Below are 25,243 nucleotides of genomic sequence, written 5' to 3'. Positions count from 1 at the left end.
GGGACCATCTGCACGGGAGCAAGGAGAGGGAAGCAAAATCCCCTTGCCCTCTCGGTGGAGGCTTATTTTTGTTGTTAGTGGTTGAGACAAATGCCCTGAATCTCACTATACAATGCAGGCTGTCCTAGAACTTGCGGCATTCTGCATGGGCCACCACACCGGTCAATATTCCTTTCTAAACATCCCCTAGGGAGAGCAGCCTCCTGTGAAGCAGGCTTAGAAGCCAGGGCTGCTCTTCTGGTCCTAATCAGTGCACAGACCCTGGGTCTGGGGGAGCCCTCCGCGGCTGCAGGATACAGCAGTCGGCAAGGGGCACTAGGGGGCGCCCCTGCCCAGCCGAACCTTCTCGGACGCGCCCGGCCTCACAGGTTCCGAACCGGGTAGCGCTGCGGGCGCCTCCAAGGCGGGGCGGGGCCCCGGGCGACAGGACCCTCTGCAGGTCTCCCAGCTAGGGACCAAGCCCCATAGCCTGTCACATCCCTGTATGAGCACAAGAGCCTTGCCGAGGCCACGCTGGTAACCCGTGTGAGGATGCCTGGCCGAGGTGCGGTCCTCGGGAGGCGGTGCGCGCAGGCGGCGACACAAAGGTCTTTTAGACACCGCACCGCCGCCTTCCCTGCTGCACCCAGGCAGCAAGCTGGGGTCTGGGGACGACTGCTTGAGCGATCCTGGGGCTTCACTCCTGGGGCTTCCAGGCCGTCGGGCAAGCTGATTTGGACCCCGCAATCGCGCGGGTATTGGGGCTCCAGCAGCTCCTTTTGTATAGAGAAGAAAGGGCCTTTCCCATCTCTGAGCACTGTGAGCCTGGCTCCCTAGGACTGCGTGCCCTGAATAGCAAGCTGGTTTCTCTAGGGTTGCAGTCGAGGCCCCACCCTGGGAGCTCTAGACTGGTGCAATGTCTCTTCTGGTCAGGTATTTATTTGGGGGGGGGGGCGGAAAGGGGCCCACAAAGCATCCCCGCAATGGGCTGCATCAATCCTGTCCGTGGGCTGTGCGAGAAAGACACATTCCAGAGCCCCACCCCATCGCTGGAGTGGAGTCTGTGGGAGGGCCCAGGAATCTGTGTTTAGGGTAAGTTCTCGAGATTGTTGATGTCAGCGTGGGAGTCACTCTCCTAAGCTTTGGGGCAGGGTAGGCTGTGGTAAAATTTCTCCTCCGAGAACCCAGAGAAATGCAGTTGTCACATCCCTGCGACACTTTCTCTGTAGACAGAGTCTTAAGGCTTGCCTCAGCGCCCTCTGCTTTAATTAGACTCGTCTTCTCTAGGGAGACTTTCTGTGGAATAAGGAACCTGTCTGAAGGAGACAGGAGACCTGTTGGCTTTGTCCAACCTCGAAATCCAACAGACCTGCTTGATGGTACTCAACGACATCAGAAATCCAATCAAAACGCTTGCCTAGTAATGGCTAACCAGCCTGCTTTTAGGATCTGGGAAGGAACATCCCAGACAGGATCCTGGCAGGAAACAAAAACAAAAACAAACCCAGAAAACCTCATCAAATGCCGAGTGGCACAGGATCCTGTGGAGGAAAACACTCCTTCCTCCTAGCTGACCCTTTTCCTTGGCTTCAGGATGAATTAAAATTCTTATCTGTTCCACACCCAGCCTTCCTGATTGATTGTTAGTGAAGGCTAGCATTTCCCAAGCTTTGTGGGGTTATTTTTGCCTCTGGGTGGTGGTCATGACTTCCTTCCACAGCATTGGGCTCAACACAGGAACAGAAATGGCTTAGCAGACACCCTTAAAGGGAGCAGGACAGGATGGACCCCCAAACCTACTTTCATTTTCTTCCGGTCTGGGTTGTGGGTAATTTCTTGACAACTAAGAGAGAGAAGACAATGAGACATGAATTGTTTTTACAATGCAATTTTGAACAGATGTACAACTCCCTGGCCTCAGACTGTCCTAGGGCTCCCTGCCTCTCTCTCACTAAGGTGCTCAGGACCAGGGCTGGTATTCTGTCCTGGTGGAGCTCAGCTTGTCCTGAGGACAGCGCAGTGACAACCCGGGTCACCTTTGCTGTTTTGGGGCTTCTATATTTGGCAGTGTGAACAGACTTGCTTCCTTTTAGCAATTGATCTGAATAGCAGAATCCCTTTCTGATGGTCCCGGCACAGTTTCCAGGCTGTGCTAATTGGCCGCTGGCCTCACCACTGGCTTTTAAACAATCACTTGTATTCTCTGCCTGGCAGGAAGCTGCCGACCCATCCAGGCCCTGGGCTCTCTTTGTTCTGACTTTATGGCATTTTATGCCACAATAAGAAACGCTGTGTGCTCCATGGGAGCCCATTGTGCCAGGCTGCAAGGCTGTGGGCCCTGTTGTATTGGGTCTGGTGCTATTTCCCCCTGGGAAGAACAGGGACTTTGTGACAGACTGGGGACAAAACAAGGGGTGCTGGACACTGTTACTGGCCTGGGCGGAGGTTTCCACAGGCTCTTGTCTGTGCCCAAGGGAGGGCCAGGGGAGAGATAGGATTTCGTCTACAGTAGCAGGTCCTGGCTATCTGTGAATTATACATCAGGACTGTGCTAACCTCCAGAGCCACATGCTCTGGGCCACTGGGGGACCTCACCTTACCTCGAGATTCTGTGCCAGGTGCTCATGTCTATTAGCCCTCACATGACGCTAGGGATCCCTGTCCTGGTGAGCAGAGGTCAAAGGGTCAAACCTGGTCTTCCCATGTTTTGGGCAGATTTGACCCCTTGAAGCAAGAGATATAGTGTAAATTGGGATGGCCCACTAAGGCAGGAATGGACCCATGGCGCCCTACCTGCCTCCTAAGCCGGTCTCTGTGCTCCCTGACTTCTGCCACTAGCCTGGCATTTTGACTATTAACAGCACACCTGGGGCAGAGGACGAAGAAGGGCATTCTCTCCTGAAGACACCAATAACCAGAGACAAGAATCAGACCAGGAGGCACGTCATGAAGGGGGTTCTGGGGGAGCTGACCCTAGATGACGGAGCATCCCATGTGGGTATGAATTGCCTATCAGACTAGAGGGTGAACTAGGCAGCAAAAGCCAGTGGTCCCTGGAGATGCTCCCACCACAGGCACCTGACACGAGGAAAGGAAGGGTCAGCTGGCTGCGGGGCACCTTCATGGACTAATATCAGTGCCTCCTTCAACTGATCCTCTACACACCCATACGCGTGTGCACAGGCACACACACATGCACACACACACACACGCCGGGGGGAGGGTATTTATCATCCATACTCCACGCTGGACCCTTATCTCTTCACACCACAGCAACAGCCGCCAGCTGGCTCTTCCAACCTCCCCTCCAGGTGTCTACTGCACTTATCACTCAAATACCAGAATGTCCTTGTTTGTCAATCCCAGACTGGAAGCTGTCCAGTAGCCTCCAGAGCCACACCCCAGCCTTCCAGCCAGCACCCTGCCGACACCTCGGGCTCACTTCCTGCCAGCCCCTGCCATGAACCTTCTCGGCAGCCTGAATGTGTGGCATTTTACACATCTCCATGCCGCGCTATCTTCTTCTGTGTGGAGTACACTTCCCCAGCCACCCACCCTAGTCCATCTGCCACTCTCCAAGATTCAGTGTAAGCATCACCTCCCTTGCCGATCAGCTAACAAAAGCCATCATGGCAGCAACATTGTCCAATAGCAAGGATTGAGGGCAAAGGGCAAACCCCCTGCCCGATCAAAGGCGGGTCTTCCCCAGCAGCAGCACCAGAGAGCCTGGCCGAGCTCTGCCCTGGAGGAGGGAATGAGAGCCCCTCATCTCATCTCCCCATCCTGCGCTTCCTCCAGGTCCGTTTTCTATCACAGTACAAATGGGTTTGGGATCCCCTTGGTCACACATGTGTGCTCTCAATTAAGTTAAAGATTTGCTTTATTTTTAAATTGTGTGTGTGTGTGTGTGTGTGTGTGTGTGTGCGTGCATGTATCTGTGCACATGAATTCAGGTTCCCTTGGAAACCAGAAAAGGGTGTCAGATCCCCTGGAGCTGGAGTTACAGGTTAAGCTGGTAACCACACTTAGTCTTCTGCAAGAGTAAGACTCCATTGGCTGAGCCCTATCTCCAGCCTCACGCTTTCTCTCCATTGGCTGAGCCCTATCTCCAGCCTCACGCTTTCTCTCCATTGGCTGAGCCCTATCTCCAGCCTCACGCTTTCTCTCCATTGGCTGAGCCCTATCTCCAGCCTCACGCGTTCTCTCCATTGGCTGAGCCCTATCTCCAGCCTCACGCTTTCTCTCCATTGGCTGAGCCCTATCTCCAGCCTCATGCTTTCTCTCCATTGGCTGAGCCCTATCTCCAGCCTCACGCGTTCTCTCCATTGGCTGAGCCCTATCTCCAGCCTCACGCGTTCTCTCCATTGGCTGAGCCCTATCTCCAGCCTCACGCTTTCTCTCCATTGGCTGAGCCCTATCTCCAGCCTCACGCTTTCTCTCCATTGGCTAAGCCCTATCTCCAGCCTCATGCTTTCTCTCCATTGGCTGAGCCCTATCTCCAGCCTCACGCGTTCTCTCCGCAGATGCCCAGACCAATATGGCAGCGTTTGTCCTCATCACCTCTGCATTCCCAGGATATGATTTAAAAGCCAGCACACAGTAGGTGTGCAGAATAAACGAGTATGCTTTGAATTCTCTCTACAGATTTGTACTGCCCTTTTCTCTAAAACGACACTCAAGATTCGCTCCGTGAAAGAAAGAGATTTGATTCAGGGATTCCTTGGCACTGAAGCCCGTCTGAGCATTTCTTGTGCACCAGACATTTTCCAGGCACTGCAGAACTGTGGTTCCATGCTCAAGTTAATAAAGAATGACCACAGCCCATCCCCACCCCCACTCCCCACACGCACACACCACCATTTTGTTTGGCACCCAATGTCCCTGGAATCCATAGTGGCCAGTGCACGCTCTCCAGTCAAACACGAATCGCCCTATGTCTCAATGAGAGGCAGGTCCAGAGGCCTTGTTTTATCTTCAAACAGCACAGAAACTCAAGGAGGAGACTGTCTGTTGCTGGGACCTTTGAAAACCCATCAAGTCTCAACTAGGGAAGGTGTGGTATTTATTTCACAGCCTCTCTGTGCTCACTGGACCTGTGGCTTCTTCTACTCATATGCTGTTTCCCAGTTATTGTTATTATTATTTTGGTTTTGTAAATATGAATCTTGTTTCTCAACTGTAAGCTCCTCAAAGAAAGGGGACATCATGGTATCACATCAGGTCGTATAGTCACTTTCTTTGATTGTGTTCCCTCTTGAAAGGTAACTGCCGTTGTCAGCTTGATCACATTAAGAAGCACACAGGGAGCAGGGTGGTGGTGGCGCACGTCTTTAATCCCAGCAGAGAGAGGCAGAGAGAGGCAGATCTCTGTGAGTTCGAGGCCAGCCTGGTCTACAGAGCTAGTTCCAGGACAGGCTCCAAAGCTACAGTGAAACCCTGTCTCGAAAAACCAAGAATGAAGAGGAGGAGGAGCACATAGGGCATTAATGAGGCGCACATGGGTGTGTCTGTGAGGGCTTTTCCAGAGAGCGTGAGTGGAGCCATCCCATGGGCTGCTGTCCAGGACTAAATAAAGAAGAAGAAAAGGAGAAGCCAGGCATGGTGGCACACACCTTTACTCCCAGCACTTGAGGTGGGAGAGGCAGACATATCTGTGAGGCCAAAAGCCAGCCTGGTTGGTCTACATATTGAGTTCCAGGCCAGCTGGGAATACACAGAAAGTTCTGGTGTGTGTGTGTGTGTGTGTGTGTGTGCGAGAGAGAGAGAGAGAGAGAGAGAGAGAGAGAGAGAGAGAGAGAGAGAGAGAGAAAGAGAGAGAGAGAGAGAGAGAGTCAAAAGAGAGATCCAGTTGAGTGCCAGCATTCACCATGCCCCCTGGTCTGCTGAGACGTGAGCGGGCCTCCTCATGATCCTGCCATCACAGCCAAGCTTGTAGCACTAATACACTTTTCCTGCTGTGACGATGTATGTCCCCTCAAACTGTGAGCCAAAGTAAATCCTTCCTTCAGGTGTTGACTTTTTTTCTTTTTTTTAAATGTGCTGTATCACAATGATAAAGTAACCACCCCAGCCCCTGGTATTGCGAGTGCGTGCTGGAGTGAGGGATGATGGGCAGTGCCTGTCACGTGCTGGAGTGAGGGATGATGGGCAGTGTCCGTCACGTGCTGGAGTGAGGGATGATGGGCAGTGTCCGTCACGTGCTGGAGTGAGGGATGATGGGCAGTGTCTGTCACGTGCTGGAGTGAGGGATGATGGGCAGTGTCCGTCACGTGCTGGAGTGAGGGATGATGGGCAGTGTCCGTCACGTGCTGGAGTGAGGGATGATGGGCAGCGCCTGTCACATGCTGGAGTGAGGGATGATTGACAGCCACCGCCACTGACAGCGCCTGTCACAAGGTCTCTCGTGAGACACAAACAAGAAGCCTGATGGGAATGGTTCCTCCCATGCTGCTAGCAAAGGACTGAGGTTTCTCTTCCAGGTCAGTGCTTCTGTTTTGGCAAACGCTACCCTCAGGTTCTGGGAATCCTGAGAAAAGTAGTAAGAGGTGGATTTGACACTTTCTACTGCCTCCAGCTTTCGTGTAGATGTTTCTTTTTTAAAAGATTAAAAAAAAAAAAGAGCCTTTGAATCGTACGTACGTGTGTCTGGGTGTGGGCATGTGTACGTGAGTGCAGTAACCATGGAAGGCCAGAAGAGGGCGCGAGGGCGCGGATCTTCCAGATACTGGAGTTACAGGCTTTTGTGAGACCCTGGTATTGGTGTTGGGAACGGAATTCAGGCCCTCTGCAAGAGCAGCAGGAACTCTTAACTGCTGAGCCCTCTCTGCAGCCCCTGTCGAAGCCTCTTCTTCGCTGGCTATTTATAACCCTTACTGCTTTGTGCTGGGACTGGGTGAGGCGTGCTCCAGGGTTTCCCAAGTTATATGCGAGCTGAGGGTGAGAGCAGAGAGTTGCCTGCCCCCTTCTACCTCTTCTGCTCTGGCTCCCAGCACACCTCTGGCAGAGCTCACTCCTTTTCCGGAACAGACTGGCCAGGAGTTTCCTGGGTGGCAATGCTGTAGGACCTCGGTTTTCATCCGTGGGACTGTGCTGTCTGTATTCTCGTATGTGCTTTGTAGCCCCGCTAGCCGGCTGATGTTGCTCGTGTTTGCTGGCTCGCCAGGGCCATCTGTAACCCACATCAACCCTGAGGCTTTGAAGTTCAATGTGAACTAAAAAGTCCATTAAAAGTTGCGGAAGCATGAATATGAAGTTACAGAAACATTAACAAAGGACCAGTTCCTGCTCCCAGTACTTTTCCTTTTTTTTTCTTTTTCTCCCCAATTTAAGTATCTCTATGAAGGATTTATGTCACCATTAAGACCATGAGGAAGTTAAGGAAGGGCAGGCCTGGACCACAGAGAGGGTGACAACAGGAGACAGGTTGGCAGAAAGCCAGCCTGTTGTCTTCATTGAGCACGCAGGGTATGAGGGAAGAATTTAACTGAACATAAATAAATAAATAAATAAATAAATAAATAAATAAATAAATAAATAAATAGGTCTACAATTCCTGTGACCTGCGGTTTGAACTCAGCATTGAGTTAGGGCCTCACATCCTGGGTCCACCTTGAATTTGCTAGGTACCTGAGGATGACCTTGAACCTTTGATCCTCCTATCTTTGCCTCCCAAATGCTGTCACACGTCACCAATCCTGGCTTGTGTGGTGCTGGGATCAAACGCATTGCTTCATGGGAGCTAGACAAGCACTTGGCCAGCTGAGCTGCATCCCAAGCTTCCAAATCCAGCGTGGGTTTTGCTGTTTTGTTGTTGAAATGGGGCTTCACCACATAGACCAGGCTGGCCTTGAACTCAGGGTTCCAGGTGTGGGGATTAGGGGCGCGTGCCACCACACCTGGCCCAGTGGGAGGGGTAGTGTAGAGAGTGTGGAGAAAGGCTGCGCTCCAGCCTTCGGCAGTGATGCTGTAGGGAGATGTCGGGAGTCCACTCGAGGAAGACAAATGCAGAAAAGGCAGGGTAAGAGAAGGAGGAAGAAGGGAGCAAAGAGAAAGAGGGGTTCAGGGCTCCAGTGGCTTGTCTACTGCCACACCGGCTCACCCTCCTGTCAGGCCCCGACAGGAGCAGAGTTCAAGAGTGAGGCCTCCAGGGGTGTCCTGGAAGTCTCAACACTAGCATTGCCCTCAGCCCCTGGCATGACTGGGCACCTTCCCTTTCCTCACGGAGTGCTTGTTTCATGTGGCATAGGAAGCCATTTGAAGAAGTGGGAAGTTCCCTAGGGCTCAAGCTGCTGAAACGTCAGAGGTCCAGTCAGTGCTGACCTTGCTAAGTGGCAGGGCCAGGCTTCTCCCTTCATCCTGTGCTATTATTGCCGGCCCCACCCTCTTATTAAAGAACAGCCGTTTCAGTACATACATGGTCATTTGCCAAATGGGGTCATTATCAACACCGTTACTTCCTGGCAGCCTTAGGGACACACACACACATACGGAGGTATATTGTACCCATGCCATCCTTCAGGGACACACACACACACACACACACACACACACACACACACAGAGGCATATCGTACTGGGGTATAGAACAGCAGGCAGAGCTGACATCTCGGAGTATGACCGCGCTCACTAGGTCTCAGGTGTGGAATGCCCTGCTTTTGCACAGATTCTCCTTGCTTGAGCAGAGCACACACCCTCCCGGAGCACACCCTTAACAGCAGCATTCTCGAACACCTCCATTTTGCAGGGCAGGTCTCCCTAGAGACTCCTTCACTTACAGGGCCACCGACGACCTCTTAATTACTGTTTGTACTTGACAGTAAGCAATGATGTGATTATACCTGCCTTCAGCCAGAGGTCACTGAACATACACTTAGCAGCTACTAAATCTTAGGCCTAACAGTGACAGTCCTGGACCTGGTCAAGTGACCGTGAGGACTTCAGGAGATGGCGTTCTGGGCTGTGCTGCCAGGCTGCTCCCATAGCTGGACTTACCCTCTCTCTGGAAGCCCGACTGTAGTTGAGCGTCATGAGTTCTGCGAACCTCTGTTCGTACAGGTGAAGCAGCAGCACCAGGTACAAGCCCGAGTTCATCAGCTCACTCTGTGCCTGTATGTGCAAGAGAAAGTCCGGAAGTTCATGCGGAGAAAGGCCTGCCCGGGGACCAGCAGCCAGAGCAGGAGGAGGCCCGGCTGGGGCAAAGGAGCACAGCCACCCTCCTGCAGTTCTCTGGTAGTCAGGGGAGGAGGCTGAATCCCATCCCGCCCACATCTGAGAGGGTTCACTGAAGCCAGTGCTGTGGGGTGGGGTGCACAGGGTAGAAAGCCTCAGAGCTTGCTGGTGGGACCCGATCACCCCATGTCAGGGAGAGAGCTCACAGACAGCTATGGCAGAGGTCCGCTGAGGGCAGGAGAGCCCGGCTGAGCCACACTGGAGGGAGAAGGTCGTGATGGCAGGTGGTGGGAGGGTGTTAACGATGGTGTGTGTGTATGTGAGTGTGTGTGTGTGTGTAGAGCAAAATTCTCTACTGGCTGGTATGACTACAGTATGTTAGGAGGTATTTGTTTTGCATTTTTAAAAAAATTATTTTTTGAATATTTCATACATGTATTCAATATATTTTGCTCATGCCCACCCCCCACTCTCCTCCTCCCAGACCCTTTCCCATACCTCTTTCTCAGCTTTATGTCCTTTTTAAAAATTTTTTATTTATCTTTTATAACCCACCGAGTCTTCTGTTCCTTAGTTGTGCTACACAGCCCTTCTTGAGTGGTCCCTCCCGGGAGCACTAGTAAGGACTCCCCTCTGCAAGGGGAGGAGGGAGACACCCTTCCGTCCTCCCACCCAATCCCATGGGTGGTGGGGTTCTAGGATGGGCCAGCCATACCCTGCAGACAGAATTCCTCTGCGGGGGTCAGGACCCTTTGCAGCATCCTTGGGAAGGGTGGGAACTGAAGACCATGCCTCAGCTGACAGGGCGGCCACCTGGGGCAGCTCATCTTCTTCCTGCAGCTGCAGATGTGCTCCCGGCCATCCCCCTGTTCCCAGCTGATCAAGGGCAGCTCAGGAAGTTGGCGCAGAACTCAAGTCTCCCAGAACCCAGTGGCCTCCAGGAAAGGCCGGCTCAGAAGCTGAGCAGGGACCGACATGCCCTTCCTTGTGTATTGGCCATCTCCGGTTCTTGGTGTGACGAGTGGCCTCAAGGTCACTGTGCAAGGCCTCTGTACTGTCTCTCAAGACTGAGACTCATTGTTCAAAGCACTTAGACTCCTATTTTTAGGCTTTGAGTGTGTGTGCGCGCGTGCGTGTGTGTGTGTCCGTGTGTGTCCGTGTGTGTGTGCGTGTGTGTGTGCGTGTGTGTGCGTGTATATGTGTGTACACACGCATGCTTTTCTGACCTTGACCCAAAACAGCATCTCCTCCCCCCTCATTTTCTGTTTTATACATCTCCTTCCATTTTCTGTCCACAACCCCTGCAAGTCGGTGCCTACTCCCTCCTTTCAGGACCATCTCCAGAGCCACCTCCTCCAGGAAGCCTTCCTAGTGTGTGCTCCTCCACCCCAGTCAAACCACCTTACTCCTCTCTCCGCTAGAGTATTTTCTCTCTTTGCCAGGGGACGGGGCTTTCCAGAGCACTCTCTGGCAAGAAATGGCGGAGCAACCAGCTAGAGAACGGCTCTGAGCGATTGGGTTTGCCAAAGCATTCAGGAAAATCATTTTCTTTTTACGACTCAATGAGGCCTGGAGGCATGCAGATGGGAAAATTCCCACTGCTTTGTGCAGATAATTTGAAAAGTCACTTCTGGTAGACCATGCCTCTCCTCTGTTCCCGGAAGGAAACCTGTCATGTGAGCCATAGATATCCTTGGCATAAGGAGCTGCCGACACGGTTGCTGCTGACCAATCAAAGAGGCCTGGTGGCAGGTGACTGGGAGCCCGTCTTCCTGGCCCCTGCAACAGTGTGTTTGCCCTGGGTTTCAGGGAACTCCGTATGAGGGGCAGAGCGAGATGTCGTCGGTGCCGTTTTTTTGAGCCACTCTTCCCTCGCCCCAATGACAGCTCACTCTGCCCTCATACGGAGTTCCCTTTGTCACCAGCCTGAAAGGAAGGGGGGCAGGGGAACTGCAAGAGGGGGTGGGGACACTATGGACAGGTGGTCTGAGGGCTTCTTTGTCGACTAGCCATTTCCTTCTTTTCCCCTAGCTCCTATCTTTTGGTTTCTTTAAAATGAACTAATTAGTGGCTGCATGTGTATGCGTGATATGTCTGTCCATGTGTGTGTGTGTCCGTGTGTGTCTGTCCGTGTGTGTGTGTCTGTCTGTGTGTGTGTCTGTGTGTGCATGTGAACACACATGTCAGGGCACACATATGGAGGTTAGAGAAAAATCCTATGGAGTCAGTTCTCTTTTTCCACCTTTGTGTGTATCTAGAGGTGGAGCTGAGGTAGCTCAGCTTGAGAGACAAACACCATGAGCCACCCAGCCTGCCCTTCCTTTGCTTAACAGTCCTCGTGGGCTAGAGATTTGCTCTGACTAAGGCAGCGAGTGCCAGTGTCGGCATCTAGATAACGTACGGCAGAAGCTGATGCCTGGCTGGTGTTTCCCGAAGCCTTAGAGAAGTCAGCCCCTGCATCTAAAAGTGATTAGGGCCTTGCGTGCATCCAAGGTCATCTGTCCTTGGCTGAGACGAAGCAAGGTCAAGCCCGAGTTACAGAGAAAGGACTGCCAGAGGCCGAGAGGCTCTGTGAGCCAGAGCAAACATGGTAGGGGCGTGGCTCTGGGAGACCGTGGTGCGGTTCCAGGGCTGCAGGTAAGATGGCAGCCCAGGGTCATCCAACACTGTGACTTTAGGTAAACAATTTTAACTGCAGAGTGCCGGGGTGACTCCAGTTCATAAAAGGGGACAGGTAACCTCTCTTCTGCCTGTTTCCTGCAGGCGTTATGCAAATTGAGCTAACACAGGTGGCCTTGATATTTTGCAAAACAAACACATCCTGCAGGAGGCAAGAACTGAAAGTGGGATTTCATGGGCACCGTGTCTGAGGTCTGTGGATAGCCCCTTTGTACCTGGACTCCCGGTGTCTGGCCCGGTGCCTGGGGCACAGTGTGTGCTCGGTAAACATACACACAGGTGAAGGAAGAATGCAACCTGGGCTTTTCCGTGACTTTCGTTCCTTCCCTCCTATGCCATACGATTCTCACTCGTGTTCCTCTTCGGAAGGCGATTGGTTGTGTTGGTCCCGGGTACAATCACAGTCCCAGCACTGTGCGGGGCATTCGGTAGCCGCCCCATTGAAGCTCCGAAAGCTAACCTTTTGTATGGTGGATATTTTCCCACAATTGAAAACAAATGACACCTGTCTCCATCCCAGGCCAAGGAAACTTCTGGGAGTTTCACTCCCAAGTTACACCTGGGAGTCAGCATTTGAGCAGGAAGGAAGCCTTGCAGTTAAAGGTTACAAGCTTCCGTGTGGAGTGGCAATCCATGGGGGCTTCTGGCCTGATTTTGTTGTTGTTGCTGTTTATATGAGACAGTCTGTGTAGCCCACGCTGGTTTCAAACCTGCTATGTAGCTGTCAAAATGTTTGCAGGAAAAGGTCTGGATACAGGCTCATGACGTAAGAGTCAAACTGAGTCCCCCCTAGGGGAGACATTTGGGTTAACAATGATCTTATAGTTTTAAAATTATGTGCTTTGCAATTGTGGTTATAATTTTTTTTGGATCATGTTATAAGGGAGGGCAGTTTTAAGTTATAATGGTAATGCCGGGACAATTCATGTAACAAATATTTATTGACTATTTACTTTATAATAATGAATTATATTGACTGCTTCTAGATCAAAACCATGCATTAGGATACAAATCAAGGCACAAATGCAAGCCACATATGCAATTTGAAAAATTATAGCACTCATGTGAAAGTTTTTAAAATCAGTGAAATTAATATGAACAAGGTATTGTGTTAACCCAGTATATCCAAACATTACTCCAATGTATAATTATAGCTATATGTTGCTTAAGCACAGGACACGTTCTGGGAAATGTGTCGCTATGCAGTTTCATTGTGTGACCATCAGAGTGTACTTAAAAAACTTAGATGGCATAGCATGCTAAACATGGAGGCGAACCTAGTGTTTGCTGAAGGGGCACTAGGCGGCGGGGGGGGGGGCATAACCCCAAATCATCAGTGTGACATTTATTTACTCATCAGCATATGTGTGGGAGTGTGTACGGCGGCACACAGGAAGGGGGCAGGGACAACTTTTGGAAGTCAGTTCTCTCCTTCCCCACGTGGGTCCTGGGGATTGAACTCAGGTTGTCAGGCTTGCGCTGCAAGCCCCTTTACCCAGTGAGACATCCCACTGGCCGCAGATTATGTTTTTTGTTTTGGGGTGTTTTTTATTGTTGTTTTGTTTCATTTTCTGTTTGTTTGTTTTTTTTTATATTAATTCTCCAAGAGAGTCTACATCTTGCTTCTAGTTTTGAAGAATTTTACAGGGTATTGTAGATGGAAGTTTCTGTCCTTCTGGGTCCTGAAGTTGAGTCGTTCAGTTCCAAAGAAACACAGAGGCTTATATTAATATGAACTGTTTGGCCTAGTAGCTCAGGCTAATTATTAACTAGCTTTTACAATTTAAATTAATCCATAATTCTTGTCCATATTTAGTCACGTAGCTTGGTACCTTTTCTCAGTAAGGCATTCTCATCTTGCTTCCTCTGTGTCTGGCTGGTGACTGACTCTCTGCCTTTCCTCTTCCCAGAATTCTCTTCATATGGTCACCCCGCCTATACTTCCTCCTGGCTGCTGGCCAATCAGTGTTTTAATAAACTAATACGAGTGACAAATCTTTACAGTGTACAAGAGCATTATCCCACAGCAGAGTATAGACTTCTAGGCTGGCTGGCTTCTTAAGTATTTCATTCCTGAGATGTTGGTATAAGGTTTATCTTTGCCTTTTAAATGTTTAAAAATGATTTATTTTTATTTTAAGTGTATCTAGTTAGGATTTTTGTTGCTGTGAAAAGACACAATGACCATGACAACTCTTATAAAGGAAAACATTTAATGGGGTAGGTTATAATTTCAGAGGTTTAGTCTATTATCATCATGGTGGTATATGGCAGTGTGTAGGCAGACATGGTGATGGAGCTGAGAAGCCTTACATCTTGACTCCTAGGCAACAGGAAGTGGTCTGAGACACTGGGCATGGCTTGAGCATATTGAGATCTCAAGGTCCACCTCTATAGTAACACTTCCTCCAACAAGACCACAACTACTCCAACAAGGTCACGCCTCCTAATAATGCCACATCCTTTGGGCCATTGTCTTCAAACCACCACAACGTGCATTGGCATTTTGCCTACAAATGTGTCTGTGTGAGGGTGTCGGGTCACCCAAAACTGGGGTTACAGAGTGGGAAACTTTCCATGCGGGTGCTGGGAATTGAACCCAGCCCTCTGGAAGAGCAGCCAGTGCTCTTAACCACTGAGCCATCTCTCCAGCCTCTGCTTTTTACTTTTTTAAAGACAGACTTATGTGTTTGACTGTTCTGCCTACATGTACACTATATACATGAAGTGCCCATGGAAGCCCGAAGAGTCAGCCTGATTCCCTGGAGCCAGACAACTGGGAGCAGTCATGTGGGTGCTGGGGACCAAGCCTGGGTCCTCTGAAAGAGCAGAGCTACCCCAAGGGCTCTTCTGGGAAGCCGAATCTCCCTTGCTGTGGCACGAGTGTTAGTCTTGGTGCCCAGGGCCACACTGTTGGGAGGTGAAGCCTTCGGGAATCGGGACCTAGGGAAGGTCCTCGGCCACTCTGTGCTGCTCTTGAAGGAGAATGTTGAGTACCGGAGCCTCCTCCTTTCTCCCTCTGCTTCTTGGCTCCAAAGGAGAGCAGTTTGCTCTCCCACACTTCTGCAGTGCGCTGTTTTCACCAGAGGCCCCAAGTAATAGAACTCATTCAACCTGAGACCACAGTCTCCAGAGCCAGAAGCCAAAGCAAATCTTCGGGTATTTCATTACGGGGATGGAAGCTGACTGACATACCTACTGTGAAGTATGAAGGTGGAAACCTTACCTAGGGAGGGGATGGGATGGGTGAGAAGTGAGGGAGGAAGGGACAGGTCAGGGTAAGCAAGAGTTTCTGCTACCCTCACAGCCAGCAGAGCCACTCGCCTGGGAGGGGGCAAGAAAGCAGCTCAGTTCAAGACAACTCAGTGGCCAGTATTGTTTCAAACTTCTGGAGTCTGACCCCCCAATGGTTTATTTTTGTAGGCATATTTAAGGACAGCACAAGTTGGTAAAACATTTTTTGGTAATGATTAACTCAATCCCGCATGCCTCAAAGCACACAAATCTCCTTGAGGAACAAAGGAAGCTAAATATAGATCAGTAGTGGCTACATCAAAACTCTGTAAAGTCCATAAAGATGGGCTCTACAGATGAGAAAAACAAGCTTCCCGTCAGGGTCTGGGGAGGGTCGGGTGCAGATGGAGTATCTGGTCACCAGGCTAGAAAACACATCTGCCCCAGCCTTCTGGGTAGATGACCAACATTGCATCCTTCCCTTGAGGGAACAACCCCGTGCCACCATTCCAGGTTCCCCCAGTGCCCATCACAAGCACAGAGACCTCTGTGACTTCCACAACGGTATGTGTGAATATTGACTTCCACAACGGTATGTGTGAATATGACCAAAGAACAGTCATACATGTATGGAAATTTCATAATAAAACCCATTGTTTCTTTTCGAAAATTTTTATTTTATGTGATCTACGTGTGCCCATATGTATGTCTGTGCACCACATGCATGCCTGGTATCTGCCGAGGCCAGAAGAGGAGATCGGATCCCATGGAACTGGAGTTACAAAAGGTTGTGAGGTGCCATGTGGGTGCTGGGAAATTGAACCTGGATTCTCTTCAAGAGCAGCCAGTACTCTGACCCCTGAGCCATCTCTCCAGCCTCCAGCTGTTGTTTATGCCAGGTGAAAATACTAATAACTTAAAAATCCACAAAACCTGGGAAGCTAATCTAACCCTACTGTTTAAACAGAGTCTTTGGGGAGGGAAGAGGACAAGATGAGGGCCCATGATGGCATCCTGGCAGACTTACAAGAAGGAGTGAGATCAGAACACACACCTGCACAGATGTGCACACACATGCTGCCTCTCCCTTTTCATGTGATGCATGTCCAGGAATCGGCCAGCAAGAAGATCATCACCAGATATGGGCCCTTGACCCTAAGAACATGGCCTACACAATGGGCTTTCTCTGTGTGTGTTTGTGTGTGCTCCGCATGACAGCCACCGCCCTTGTAGCTTAAAGCCTGTTTCCTTAATAAAGTTGCACAGTCTCACACATTTTGTTATAATATTGACAGATAGATGAAGGAACTGTTCGGGTTTCCATTGCTGCGATGAAACACCATGACCGATAAAACAAGCTGGGGAGAAAAGAGTTTATTTGGCTTACACGTTTGTTTTGCTGTTCATCACTGAAGAAAGTCAGGACAGGAACTCAAACAGGATAGGAACCTGGAGGCTGGAGCCAATGCAGAGGCCATGGCTTGCTCCTCATGGCTTGCTCAGCCTGCTTTCTTATAAAACTCAGAACCACCAGCCTGGTGACGGCATTACCCACAATGGGCTGGGCCCTCCCATATCAATTACTAATTATGAAAATGCCCTACAGTCAGATCTTATGGAGGCTTTTACTCAATCGAGGTTCCCTCCTTTCAGATGATTCTAGCTTGGGTCAAGGTGATATAAAACTAGCCATGACAGTAAGTATAAATTTAATATAAAGATGTGATTTTTTGGTATCTAGTATTTGATTTGGTGGGTATTTATCATCCACAACATGTATTGATTAGAACTAGCCACCTCCTCATTAGTCACAAGTGGCTTGTGGCTTCTCTATTGGAGAGTGGAGTTCTAAATAGGAGATTGTTTGCTGAGAATTAAGTGATTAACTTTGCCTTGGGCATAAATCACCTTCCACCCGAGGTTAATTAACTTTTTCACGTTCTCAGCAATGTAATCCGAATGCCCCAGGAGAGTTTCCTCCACTTCTCCCATCCCCCAGGTCCCCGGGTGTCATAAGCACACGGTAAGCGTTTACTTCATGCTTATTAGTAGGTCCTCATTACCCAGAATAGTTGATGTTTAAGTTGGGGACCATTTCCCCCAAGACCTTGAGTTTATTTTCTGTTGTTATTAAATTACTCCAGCAAATTTGGGCATGGGGCTTGCCCAGACTTCCTTGCTGTTTCCACGGGTTCAGTTGGCTACACCAGCCTCCCCCAATTTGTCCCTAATCGCAGGTGGACGTCAACCAGAATGGCCGAGACTTCTCAGTTCTCTAGTGTCCCAATTTAGTGACATCCTTTCTCAAGAAGTGAAACAAAGAGACTCAAATCCAGATCATGCTCGGGCTTTTTACAATCCTGAGACCAAGGAGCTTAAGTTGCTTTCTGCTTGAACTTCTAACCTACTTTTTTTATTTATTAAAGATTGGTTTGTTTAATTTAATTTAATTTAATTTCTGTGAATGAGCGTGTGCCCGGTGCCCACACATGCCAGAAGGGAGCATTGGGCTTTATGGAATCAGAGTTACAAATAGTTGTGAACCACTTTATGGGTGCTGGGATCAAACCCAGATTGTCTTGAAGAGCAATAAGTGCTCATAGCCACTGGGCCATCTCTCCAGATCCTCTGCCTACTCTAGACCAGGGAGAAGGCAGCAGGGACATGTCTTACCAGATCCTCTGCCTGTCCTAGCCCAGGGAGAAGGCAGCAGGGACATGTCTTACCAGATCCTCTGCCTGTCCTAGACCAGGGAGAAGGAAGCAGGGACATGTCTTACCAGATCCTCTGCCTGTCCTAGACCAGGGAGAAGGAAGCAGGGACATGTCTTACCAGATCCTCTGCCTATCCTACATCAGGGAGAAGGCAGCAGGGACATGTCTTACCAGATCCTCTGCCTATCCTACATCAGGGAGAAGGAAGCAGGGACATGTCTTACCAGATCCTCTGCCTATCCTACATCAGGGAGAAGGCAGCAGGGACGTGTCTTACCAGATCCTCTGCCTGTCCTAGACCAGGGAGAAGGCAGCAGGGACATGTCTTACCCGGGATTGCTGATGCTTGCGGTAGAAGTCGGTCATGTTGAAATCATCCAGGTCAACCAGCAGGTTTTGTTTACACATCTCACAGGTCTTTACAGTACCCAGATCTGCTCCTGGAATCAAGAGTAATAGAATCCTGTGTCAGAGAGTATAGTTCAGAGGTTCTCTCCACACATACACACACACACACACACACACACACACACACACACACACACACACACACACTTTTTTATTCCTGCATTTTATGTAGATGAGTGTTCAGTCTTCATGCACACCAGAAGAGGGAATCAGATCCCATTACAGATGGTTGTGAGCCACCATGCAGCTTCTGGGAATTGAACACAGGACCTCTGGAAGAGCAGTCAAGTATTCCTAACCACTGGGCCGCCTCTCCACCCAGCCCCCTCCATCCCTCCTTTTTGTCTGTGCTGGAACTTCGGATGGGAGGTCTTTTGAGACTGAGCTTGTGTGTGCTATGAATCCCAAGCTTGGGTGATTTTCTGAGTCAATCATCTTCTGGAGAAAATGACCTTGAATCTGAGCTCTGAACATCTTTTTCCCTTTGTGGTCATTTATTATTGGAGCTTCAGGCAGGTGAACTCTCCATGGCCTTTAAATAACAGGTCTTGTTTCTATCTAAATATGTAAACATAAAGGTTCATAGAATTGGAACTGCTACTGGGAAGCGAAGTCTCTCTGGCACAGGCCTTTGCAGGAGGAGTGACCGTTGGACCTGTAGTCTCCCCCATCCCTGCAGACCCAACAGCTGTGCAATAAATCAATTAGTACCAAATCCACAGGAGACGCTATCCTCAGCCAGCAGCTTCGGTACCAGCCTTACCTTTGCTCCCACCCGAGGAAAGGGACGGAATTGGGAGAGAGGGCCCAGGTGTGGATTCCAGACAAGCAGGATCCGGGTCAGGCCCATTTGGAAAAAGGACTAGAAGATTCCCTGTGCTGCTGCTGCACCAGACCACAACCAGCTCTGCTTATGTCCGGTTTGCTCTGCTTCCCCAAGGCAAAAACAGAAGCTGCAGAACCATGGCTGTTCTGTGGAAATAAGAATGCTGCACACACGCCCAACCACCACCACCACTATAGCTGCAGCATTTATAAATGTTTCGTACTAGGAAACATACCGGTTCCTGCATCTATTTAGTGATCAGAACCCTGGGTCCAGCCATCTACTGTGGATATGAAGAAAGAGGACCACAGAGACTGTTAGGGGTGGGGTAAACAACAGTCCACTTCCCCGTGCTGCGTTTGCGTTGCCTGCATCTTTCCTTCTCTCTCTCTCTCTCTCTCTCTCTCTCTCTCTCTCTCTCTCTCTCTCTCTCTCTCTCCCACCAGCAATGCTATTGGTGACTGGGCATCCTATGTATCTTCTATTCTAATCCTGCTTAACATATTCAAGCTCCAAAATAGCATCGTGTTTAGCTTTTTTCTTTTTCTTTCTTTTTTTCTTTTTTTTGCCTCTGCTAAATGTTTAATTGGCTTGGATTTCTAGTAAGAGAGAGCCTTTGCACGGCTGTTATAGAATTTGATCCTCTAAACGACACAGTCCCATGGTTATCAGATTAGCTGTGCCTGCTTGCGAGAGTCCATCACAGTAGACAGGGCCTGTGGTCTGTTGACAGGAGGTAGTGGGGAGAGTCACCGGGCTTTCAGGCTCTCCTCCCAACCGTCTGGATGCAGTTTTGACCTGACCGCAGGTGGCTTGAGGGTCTAGAGAGGTCTAAGAATATACAGTGTGTGGGAGCTGAAGTGAAGAGGGGTTCCAGTGCAGCTGCTTTGGGGTCCCCCGCGATCCTGCCAATAACCCCTCATTCATGCTCTGTGAGTAAGCACAATAAACTCATTGGTTCTCCAGGTTAAACTTTGGTGGAATCACACTTTGGTTTGTCACCTTAGGAAGAGGCAGACACTGTGTCTCCCCAGGGAAGAACAGCCACAGTGACGGCAGCCAGCGTCACTATTAGCCTGCTCTCCCAGGCACCTCCCTCCCTCCCTCCATTGGATTGCGTTCTTGGCTTGTAGATGTGGATTTAAGCATTTGGGTATTGATTTTGTGTTTCTTGTGTGTGTGTGTGGGGGGGGGAGGATGCACCCATGGAGAGAGAGTCAGCTGATATGACTACCCTGATGACATGGTGAGGGATATGGCTACAACCCAGGGGGGCAGGGGAGAGCCCTAGATCTGCCACCTGGGCCAGAGACAGATAAGGATATGGGAGAGGGGAGAAACAGGATCTGGCTGAGGAGTACCAACGCCAGGGAGGGTGGTCTGAAGTACACAGTGGCCATTTTCTACTTGACCACACTGATGGAGCCCCTTTCCGGTACCCTCCCCAGCAGAGATATGCCAGCTCCTCCCTCACTGTGCAAGGCAAGCTCGACTCTCTGCCAAGCACACTGTAGTCAACCTCCATGTGTCTGTATTGAGGTTGTCACTTCCTGGGAGAACGGAGAGGGGGCTTCACGCCCAGCTACAAGATGGTCTGACAAAGCTATCATATGCGAGGCTCTTTGACACAGATCTAGAAAACCAGAGTGAACCGCCATTCACCCGTCTGGCAAACAGGCAGCTTTGCTCGAGTGTTTTTTAAGAAAGATTTTTATTTTTGAGAATGTGTGTGCACATACACGTGTGAGTACCTACAGAGGCCAGAAGGGGGCATCAGATTCCCCAGAGCTGGAGTACCTACAGAGGCCAGAAGGGGGCATCAGATTCCCCAGAGCTGGAGTACCTACAGAGGCCAGAAGGGGGCATCAGATTCCCCAGAGCTGGAGTTACAGGCGGTTATAAGCTGTCCAAAGTGCGTGTTAGGAACTGAAGTGGGACTCTCTCTGCAAGAGCAACAAGTGCTCTTAATCACCGAATCATCTCTCCAGCCATCACTGGGTTCTTAAGTAACACCCTGCCTCCTGCAGATGAAGTAGATGTGCGTGTGTGTGTGCGTGTGTGTGTGTGTGTGTGTGTGTGTGTGTGTGTGTTTGTGGACAGGGCTATCATACACTTGCTGAGGGTTTACTGGCCACCCATGTCGTTTTCTTTCCTCACAGGAGATGAGTTTATCATCTTGTCTAGGCCTCAAGTGGGAGGAGAATGTGCTTCCAAGAGTCTCTCAGATGTAAACACACACACACACACACACACACACACACACACACACACACATCCATTTACCCTCCAGCACAGCATTTAGAGACAGGAATCCTGGCCTTGGCCGCATTTCCCTGACGTTGAGCCATGGACAAGGCCCCCCGGCCCCGCTCTGGCATCTTGGACTAATTCCCCCCCCGCAGCGGGCTTGCCTCTCTCCCTTCCCCACCTACCTGACGTTATCTTCACTTTCAGCCACTTTTTCAGGCACTCTTGGTGAACGAACCGCAAGCTTCCTACACAGCCGCAGGGCTCCAGGAGGGGGTTGGTCGGGGAACCCCCGGCGATCTGACAGATGCGACACAAGTCTCCCTCCTCCTCCTCCGAGTCCTCCTCCAGGAGACTGAAGAGAAAACAAGGCCTCGTGACCAGGAGCCCCCACATTTCCCGAGGTGTTCATGGGAAAAGGAGGGAGGACAACTCCCCATGCCGTGCTACAAGCCTGGGCTTTGACATGTGAGGATTTCTCCAGATGGAGTTATTGATCACTGACGCACACACTCTTATATTGGGCTCCTATGCCATCACTAATAAGTGTGAGCTCCATGGGAGGGACAAGTCAAGAAGTCAGCAGCAAGACGGGGCGTGTAAGTCAGTGGTCACGTGTTTGTCTAGCATGTGGGAGGCCATGGCTTCAGTTCCCCTCCACCCCTCCCCACCCCCGGCCTTAGCCACCCTGAGGAAGCTGGCTGTGTAAGCTGGAAACTCAGAGAGTCATAGTCAGAGCTCCTGGGTTCAAAACTAGTGCAGAAGCTTCGGAGCTATGTTCAGAAATGTAAGCTAGAACTAAAAATTTAAAAAGCCATGTCATTAATCTCTATGCCAACATCTCCACCTCCCTAATACTGTGACCCTTTAAGACAGTTCTTCATCTTGTGGTGACCTCTCTAACCACAAAAGTATTCTATTGCTACTTCATAACTGTAATTTTTGCTACTGTTATGAATCTTAATATAAATATCTGATATGTGACCCCAAAGGAGTTGTGACCCACATGTTGAGATCTGTTGCTCTACGCTGTATAAAATAAGAATATAAAAATACTAGAAGAAAATAATTATGATTACTTGAGTGGTCTTTGCACGGCAGCAAATGCAAGAGCTATAAGGGACGACATTCCAGGGTTTATGTGATGTGTGTCTGTGCACACACATGATTCCAGGGTTTATGTGATGTGTGTCTGTTCACACCCATGATTCCAGGGTTTATGTGATGTGTGTCTGTGCACACCCATGATTCCAGGGTTTATGTGATGTGTGTCTGTGCACACCCATGATTCCAGGGTTTATGTGATGTGTGTCTGTGCACACCCATGATTCCAGGGTTTATGTGATGTGTGTCTGTGCACACACATGATTCCAGGGTTTATATGATGTGTGTCTGTGCACACCCATGATTCCAGGGTTTATGTGATGTGTGTCTGTGCACACACATGATTCCAGGGTTTATGTGATGTGTGTCTGTGCACACACATGATTCCAGGGTTTATGTGATGTGTGTCTGTGCACACCCATGATTCCAGGGTTTATGTGATGTGTGTCTGTGCACACACATGATTCCAGGGTTTATGTGATGTGTGTCTGTGCACACACATGTTTGGGTATGCACCCTTGCGTGCACATGTGTGCATGTGGGGGCCAGAGGCTTGCTACATAAACCAGCTGGGTCTCAAACTCACAGAGACTGGCCTGCGTCTGTCTCCTGAGTGCTGGGGTTGGATACATGTGCCACTATGCTGTGCTGTCCCCACCTTAATTTAAAGGCAGGGTCTCTCACTGAACCTGGAGCTCACCAATTGGCTAGACTGGCTGGCCAGCAAGTCCCAAGGATTCTCCTGCCTCAGCTTAGAGTTTTATGAGGATGCTGGGCATCCAACCTCAGATCCTCATAAGACCACAGCAAGCACTGTACCAAATAAAGTGTCTCCCCAGACCTAGAACTTTCTTGAAAAGTGACTTTATATTGCACATTATAAACCTTAAGCCTGCGTGTTCCCTTTGATCCGCAGGTGTGTGTTTCTAGATGCTATTAAAGACAAAGCAAGTGGGGCTATGCCCTGAAAGGAAACTCATCAAAAGGCAATAAACATTTAATATAAAACCAGCCATCTTTGAAAAATTGATATAACACTGTAAGATTTAAAACAGCATTAAAAATACAGGGTTTGAAAGGAGAGGAGTGAAAATGTTCCTAGTCAAAATTATTTTCTACATAGAAAACCAGAGCAGTGTAGAGACAAAGTACTGTACACAATGAGAGACTCGAACAAAACACAGAGAAAATAAAAATTATAGTCAATTGCATTTCTATACATGAGACACAAAGAGTTAGAACTGAAAATATCATTTCAATAGCAAACAGCAGCAAATGAAGAACTCGAGATGACTCGAAGGGCTTTTGTAAAGAAAATGACAGAAGTGCGTGAAGACCCAGAGGAGAGAGCAGCCATGCAAAGCAAGAGTTAGTGTTTCAAAGCTGTCAGTAATCCCAATGAAAGAGCCCCAGCATGCAGACCCTTAAGTGTGTAGTCAAGGACTCTCTGAAGAACATGGGGAGGAAGGCCTTACACTGTCTTTGTCACAGCCTCCCAATGCTGCAGACTTTAGGATGCTGTCCCCAGGACAGGGAAAGGCAGACAAGACTAACAGAGCAGAAGGGACCCCGCCACACAGATGGATCTGCTCAGTATCTGTCGAGCACAGGACGCGTGACACAGGCAGCCGTGTAGACCAGCAGGGACAATCTTTGCCAAACTACATCAGAAGGACAACTACTTATGTGGGAGCATGTGGGGGAACCCCACAAATGACCAGCATTTGGGAGGCAGAGGCAAGCAGTTATGAGTTTGAGGTCAGCCTGATCTACAGAGTGACTTCCAGGTCAGCCGGGGCTGCGTGGTGAGATGCTATCTCAAAATACATAAATAAACAAACAAATCTTCATTTACAAACATTTCCTAAAATGGACATTTTTGAAAAGATAAATATTAAGGTTTGTTATGTACGGAAAAAGAGAGCACAAACACTCATGAATGATAGCTGTTTAATGCAGAGGCCCAAGTCTACAAGCACATGCATTTTAAAACAAACTGTTTTAAACCCAGGACATTATGTAAGGATGGTTGGAGTCCAGACATCTGATAAGCAAGCATGTCTGAAGCTACATTTTGGGGCTGGTGAAGATGGGTGGGTGTGATGTCTTTCGGTCTTAACCATGGATGGTGGTCTTGTAGCTCGTTTAACTAAGACAAGACACTGGCAACTAGAAAGCTCTTACTTAGCAGGGTAGACATGGAGTTGCCTGTAATCCCAGCACGCAAGAGACAGAGATAGGGACCTTGGGAGGAAAGCTGTGGCTAGTAGACCAGCAGGAACTCTGATTTAGTGAGAGAACCTGCCCAACAAATAAAGAGGGGATGCTGAAGAAGGCACCTGATACCAAGTGCAGGCCTCTACATGGTCATGCACACACAGGCAGGCACACACATGCACACGCACACAGATCTGCACACACACAGAGGCATGCATGCACACACATGTCCGCACACAGGCAGGCACATGCACACACACACAGATCTGCACACACACAGAGGTATGCATGCACACACATGTCCGCACACAGGCAGGCACACACATGCACGCACACATGCACACACAGGGTTGCATGCACACACATGTACGCACACACATATGAAACAAAGAAAAGCAAGCTCTTCTTTCTGAAGAGGAGTATATACAGTCTGTTTTATTCTCCCCTTCTTTCTCCATTTTCACCGTGGTGAAATTTTTCTGCTTGCAAATGGACATCAATGGGGTAATTAATGGCCCAGAGAAGCCATACTAACAGGCACAAGGAGAGCTCATGTTCCAAGAATCAATTTCCAGATCTTTAAGCCAAGATTTGGGCACAGTAAACACCCATCATAAAAGAGATGGCAGGATTCTGACAGTGTTTAATGAAGGCTTTAAAAAGTATC

General features: G+C 49.5%; 1 protein-coding gene across 1 annotated transcript in view; it reads right to left on the bottom strand.

Annotated features, from left to right (window-relative positions):
- Positions 1–25,243, bottom strand: part of Marchf10 (membrane associated ring-CH-type finger 10) — a 98,684-nt gene that overhangs the window by 1,827 nt on the left and 71,614 nt on the right. The window contains exons 8-11 of the mRNA XM_075942158.1: positions 21,441–21,610; positions 18,105–18,214; positions 8,971–9,084; positions 1,780–1,822 (exon numbers count right to left, since the gene is read on the bottom strand). Of these exons, the coding sequence (XP_075798273.1) occupies positions 1,780–1,822; positions 8,971–9,084; positions 18,105–18,214; positions 21,441–21,610 (437 nt within the window). The remainder of the gene's footprint in view (positions 1–1,779; positions 1,823–8,970; positions 9,085–18,104; positions 18,215–21,440; positions 21,611–25,243) is intronic.

This window comes from Microtus pennsylvanicus, chromosome 11 (assembly GCF_037038515.1).
Source record: "Microtus pennsylvanicus isolate mMicPen1 chromosome 11, mMicPen1.hap1, whole genome shotgun sequence".
Classification (NCBI taxonomy): domain Eukaryota; kingdom Metazoa; phylum Chordata; class Mammalia; order Rodentia; family Cricetidae; genus Microtus; species Microtus pennsylvanicus.
Note: the sequence above shows the minus strand (reverse complement) of the source record. Positions and strands in the feature narration are given on the sequence as shown.